Source organism: Electrophorus electricus, unplaced genomic scaffold (assembly GCF_041902795.1).
Source record: "Electrophorus electricus isolate QZ-2024a unplaced genomic scaffold, ASM4190279v1 Scaffold29, whole genome shotgun sequence".
NCBI lineage: Eukaryota > Metazoa > Chordata > Actinopteri > Gymnotiformes > Gymnotidae > Electrophorus > Electrophorus electricus.
Genome location: NW_027658572.1, coordinates 3699990 through 3705545, shown reverse-complemented (window position 1 = coordinate 3705545; position 5556 = coordinate 3699990). Strand labels below are relative to the sequence as shown.

The window sequence follows — 5556 nt, the reverse complement described above, 5'->3', positions numbered from 1 at the left end:
GTACTCTGTATTTACTTAATGCAAAACAGAACATTATTGTAGTGTTGGTGCATTGTAGTGTTGGTTCCATGTTACACTAGAATAGTGGGTGTGTAATGTCTAGGAACACAAACACCCCCCCACGGAATTATCAGCCGAGGCTGATTTCATGATGGCGATCTCTGTGTTTTTGGTCCAGATCGCCTGAGCTCATCCTGGGTCTCCCATTCTGTGAGGCCATCGATATGTGGTCCCTGGGCTGTGTCATTGCTGAGCTGTTCCTGGGCTGGCCCCTGTATCCCGGAGCCTCCGAATATGATCAGGTAAGCACATGGTCCTTTGAGCTGTGCCTTAACGCCCGTACAGCATCAGTGGTGCAGACCTGTAGTGGTTTTGTGGCTGTAGTGATATGTGTGTGTGTGTGTGTGTGTGTGTGTGTGTGTGTGTGTGTGTTGTGTGTGTGTAGTTTGACCTTTTAGCTGCTTTGTCGGCCCGCTCATTTTTAGGATTAATATAAATGAGTTTCTATGGCCTGTTTTTTTAGACATGCACTTTGAAAATGAAAGGATTAACTCAAAATAAAGTCATAATCCTTTTGCCGTATGGTGTCTCTGCAGATCCGTTACATCTCCGAGACGCAGGGCCTACCAGCAGAGTGCATGTTGAGCGCAGCGACCAAGACGCACTACTATTTCTACTGCTACCCCCTGTGGAGACTCAAGGTTTGCCTGTCTTCAAATGCCAAATGCCATGTGTTTTTTATAAGGGACGTAACTTAATGACTTCATGTAACTTAATGGTGGAGCTGAATGGTTTGTTTTTTCTTTCCTTTCTCCAGACACCTTCGGAGCATGAGGCGGAGCGTGGCATCAAGTCCAAAGAGACTCGGAAGTACATTTTAAACTGCCTTGACGACATGATGCAGGTTATTTGGGCTTTTGTGCGCGTAACTATACGCATTTCTTTTAGTGTTGCGATGTGAAATTGAAGAACGTGACAAAGGGCTCCCGCAGCTCACATTATAGAGCAGGTAGAACAAGGTGCTAGCTGAAAGGTCGAGCGTTTCTGCTGTCATAATGAGTAGCGCATGTAAGTCGCTCTGGAGAACGGCATCTGCGAAGGGCAGAGCAGTGCGTAGAAATTTGCTGCAGAACTTCGTTCGTATTGGGTGCATTGCCGCCCTCTGCTGGTGAATAATATGACTCACCCATGGGTCTCTCTCGCAGGTCAATATGACCAGTCTGAAAGGCACCGACGTCTTGGCGGAGAAGGCCGACCGGCGGGAGTTCATCGACCTACTAAAGAAGATGCTCACGCTAGACGCTCACAAAAGGATCACGCCAGTGAAGACCGTGAACCACCTGTTTCTGACCATGACCCACCTCCTCCACTTCCCTCAGAGTGCACAGTGAGTTGCTCCAGGCCTTCCAATCTACATGTCAGTGTTTCAAAAACATTTTAAGGAACACCGTGTTAATTTAGAAATCCAAATAGCATCAGAGTTTCTCTGCTAGTACTGTAACCCCCCCCCCCCACCTGTGTGTGTGTGTGTGTGTGTGTGTGTGTGTGTGTGTGTGTGTGTGTGTGTGTGTGTGTGTGTGTGTGTGTGTGTGTGTCTCTCTCGCTGCAGTGTGAAATCTTGCTTGCAGAACATGGAGATCTGCAAGCGGCAGTGCACAGGCTTCGACAGCAGCAAGACCCTGTTTGATGGTAAATCTGATGCCCACTTTGGTGCTTCTTTTAAATGTTACATTAGGGTTGGCTTTTTGTTTGTTTGTTATTCTTCAAGTAGATTTAAAACATCACCAAACTGGCCTCCGATTCCACCTATAAAAGAAGACAAAAATGGTTTCAAATGCAAGTGTTCTACCAAATCATGTTACTGCTCAAATGTGATCCACAAATGGTGAATCAGGTTGTTGCCTAGTATTCGAGTAGCCGATAAAGAGGCCCCTCTACCGTAGTTCAAAACGAAATTCCGTTGAATCCAAACTTCATTGTGTAATTGTTGATCATTGTAGCTGAGGTTTTTGTGTCTCTCGTTCTATAAGACCAACACTATGCTTTCTTCTATGGTTCTTGTATGTGTATTTGTGGAAAATTCAATTCTACTTGTGTTTTTGCAGTACACAGTACTTAAGCAGACCGAGAACTCTTCTTGGTTTTTCAAGGGTTGCGACTTGTGCAATATTCAGCACATTTAAATAAATGTTTCTTTCTTTTCCTAGACGTTTTCCAAACACTTGATTCTTTATGACATTATGAAAATTTCTTTCTTTCCTCGAGTACAAACTCGAGTCCATCATTCATTGGCTGATATGTTACTATCATACATGTATACATGCAGACTCAAGCAAGGAGTTTGTAATGGTGGTACAACTGTGTTCAGGTCATTTGATACTTTTTATTGATAAAGATGTTCTTTTCCAGACTCAGTAGGGTTTTGTTGTTTTGTTTTGTTTTTTGTACCTCTATGAACATTATTGAATAATATGCCTTATAAGGGAATCTCTAATTAAGAGAATCATGTGTTTACATTTGGAATAAATTACATTCTGATAATACCCTAGCACCTGAGTCATACACGTTTTCTTTAATGAAAGGGGTTCAAACCTCTCCTGTACACCAAAGCATCCCAAGCCAAGTCTTGGAGGATTTGTCTGTCAGTCATTAAAATATCAGTTCACAGAAAGATGGATGAAACATGTTTTACTTTGATGAACTTTTTACCTTGGAGTACTTTGTTTAGTGTGAGAAGCTGTAAATGTGTCCAGTCCTTAAAGCATTATTCTGATTTTTCTTGTCCCCTCCATCATTTTCATGCTCTCCTTGTAAGGGCTGTGAAGATGCTCAGCAGAAAATGAGCTGCTCAGCTGCAGAAGAGCACTTCAGCCTACATTTCAAGCCAATTCAAATTTGAACTCCTACACTGTCTTCTCACATCCATTTCTTTTTGAATGTCAGTTAGGACATCAAGATGAATTAAGCACACTAAGCCCAATACTAAGAGACTGGTAGAGTGGATGAGCCACACAGCAGGACACAGCACTATTTTTGCTTCAGCCAGTGCTAACTTGATGCAGTCTTGCTGCTTGGGGATTTTGCAGGCTTTGACTTCTTGGGTGTGTGATGAGGATTTTGCTTAAATTAAACTCCTCATAAACACGTATGACCAACCTGTGCCTATGCTCTACCAGGACCTCATCGCGTACTTCTCTTTCAGTAACTCGGAGCCTGTGTTTTTTTGTTTTGCTATTTCTGACATGATTGGGCAACATTTTCCTTTTAATGTATATGTGGAATCCACAAAAAATATACCCACTTAAGTGTGCTTCAGCATAAATAAGCAGACACTGCAGTTTGGATTATTTCTAGGGAAACAGGAAAATATAGTATCTTTAATTCGCTGCATAACAGTTTACATTAATTATTAATCATTCGTATGTGTTGACAGTTGCAATAAACAGATTAAGAAAACATGCCGTGAAAATGCTGCCGTGTCCGTATTATAACAGAAATAATGCAGCTTCACTGAGCAGATCATCCATAAAACTTGCTCTATATGGATTTTATGAATAGTATGTTAATTTTGTTTAAAAAGACGATGAGGCCTAACGGGAAAGGCTAAAGTGTCAAGTCGGACTTGAATTCAACGACTCAGGTAACATTGGGCTCTCTAGCTAGGTTAGCTAACAGACAAGCTGTCTATTTGAGATGGTTAACTTAGCTAGTTCACACATTACTTATGCACATCTCTTGCGGCAACAGATTCTAATTTTCATGGCGATGGAGCACGTTAGTTAACTTGCAGATTAACTGCCAACTATTTGCTGTAGCTGCAATTAACGTTATTATCTAGCATTGGCTCGCTAACGATCGGATTGCTCTAAAAGAGCTGTGACAGCTGCATGTCAGTCCTCGGTCGCTGAACTGTCTTCATGTCTAAGCACGGATACCTGTCGATAATGGGATCATTTGGGGGAGAATGAAGTGTGAACTAGCTAGGATAATTAGCTACTATGGCTAGGTACCTGTCCGCCAACGATGTGGCAAATTTAAAATACTGCAGTTCTTTCGTATAAAGGGAAGCTTAAAATTGTGTGACATGTGACCTTTTATCTTGGCTGCTGGCTAGCTATTGTAATTAAGTTGAATTTCAGCTTGGACACCTTTATAGTAATTGATGGTTATTATGACACATCACATTCAGCCTCAAAGAACAATCTCTCTCATTCGTTTGGTTAGTGGTCAGTTTTCATCTTTTGCTAAAGTTATATTCTCTTCCCCTTCAGTTTCTTCCAGTGGGATCTCCCTCTCCAAGAAGGTCAAATTTGAGAATCACGCGTCCGGCGGGAGCCCTGGCCCTCGGGTTCGGGCGGGGTCGCCCTGGCCCTCGGATTCAGGGTTCAACTTGTTCTATGGTTCACCTGGCCTGGTCTTTTCCACCTCTGTAGGCTGTGACTTGGGTAATATTCAACACATTTTTAAAAATGTTTGACAGTTGCAATCAACAGATTAAGAACACATTTTGCAGGTTAATTACTATAGTGGTTGTGTTTTTTAAAATCTACTTCTATTTTAGCTTTAATTTTGAATAAAGCCCATAACTAGATCTGCATGGCTTGCGGCTATTGTAATCAAGCTGAAATTGAGCAGAGCTAAATTATTTAAATAAAGCGCTTTCAGGGTGATGTGGAAGCAAAACAACATGGAAGATTGTGATTTACATCCGCTTGATTTTCTTGAGCCTTCTTTCTGCAAGATTAAGGGTGGGAAAATCAACAGAGAGTAAGTGATGAATTTAACTAGCTGGCATTAGATAAATCACAGAATTGTGGTTGTGTTTTTTAAAATCTACTTCTGTTTTAGTTTTAATTTTGAATAAAGCCCATAACTAGATCTGCATGGCTTGGGGCTGTTGTAATCAAGTTGAATTTCAGCTTGGACACCAGTATAGTAATTGAAGGTTATTATGGCACATCCCATTCAGCCTCGAAAAACAAACAGTCTCATTTATTTGATTCGTGTTCCTTTTTTCATCTTTCCCGAAAGGTATGGCATCGCAGCTCCAGGCATCCTCTTCCGCTTCAGTTACCTATAGTGGGCTCGTCTGCTTCAAGAGGGTGAAATTCGAGCGTCATGCGTCTGGCAGGAGCCCTGGCCCTCGGGTTCGGGCGGGGTCGCCCTGGCCCTCGGATTCAGGGTTCAACTTGTTCTATGGTTCACCTGGCCTGGTCTTTTCCACCTCTGTAGGCTGTGAGTGGGTAATATTCAACACATTTTTAAAAAATGTTTGACAGTTGCAATCAACAGATTAAGAACACATTTTGCAGGTTAATTACTATAGCTAGCTACCTATCCACTAACGATGTGGCAAATATAAAATATTGCAGATTTTCCATATAAAGGGCAGGTTAAAATTTGTGACCTTGTATTTGATCTTGTCTACTGGCTAGCTAATAACACGTGCACTTGGACTTTCCACTTTTAGATGCTACACCTGCCTGTTATTATTACCTTACTGCCAAGTCATGAAGAATCCATAGAGTAGTAAATTGATATTCTGTGGGAATCTTC

General features: G+C 41.8%; 1 protein-coding gene across 1 annotated transcript; it reads left to right on the top strand.

Moving 5' to 3' along the window:
• The first annotated feature begins 581 nt into the window (after positions 1-581).
• On the top strand, positions 582-4477 carry LOC145655612 (homeodomain-interacting protein kinase 2-like). The gene is made up of 5 exons (XM_081709106.1): positions 582-701; positions 818-904; positions 1206-1387; positions 1610-1689; positions 4272-4477. Exons 1-5 carry the CDS (start codon positions 582-584, stop codon positions 4475-4477), a joined length of 675 nt encoding a protein of 224 aa, XP_081565232.1.
• Positions 4478-5556: the final 1079 nt, after the last annotated feature.

What these genes read in the sequence shown, in the direction of transcription:
- LOC145655612 (XM_081709106.1), top strand. Translation starts at nt 582, where the DNA reads ATGGTGTCTCTGCAGATCCGTTACATCTCCGAGACGCAGGGCCTACCA. An exon ending in ACCCCCTGTGGAGACTCAAG is followed by an intron (nt 702 to 817) that starts GTTTGCCTGTCT and finishes TCCTTTCTCCAG; the next exon opens with ACACCTTCGGAGCATGAGGC. An exon ending in CACTTCCCTCAGAGTGCACA is followed by an intron (nt 1,388 to 1,609) that starts GTGAGTTGCTCC and finishes CTCTCGCTGCAG; the next exon opens with TGTGAAATCTTGCTTGCAGA.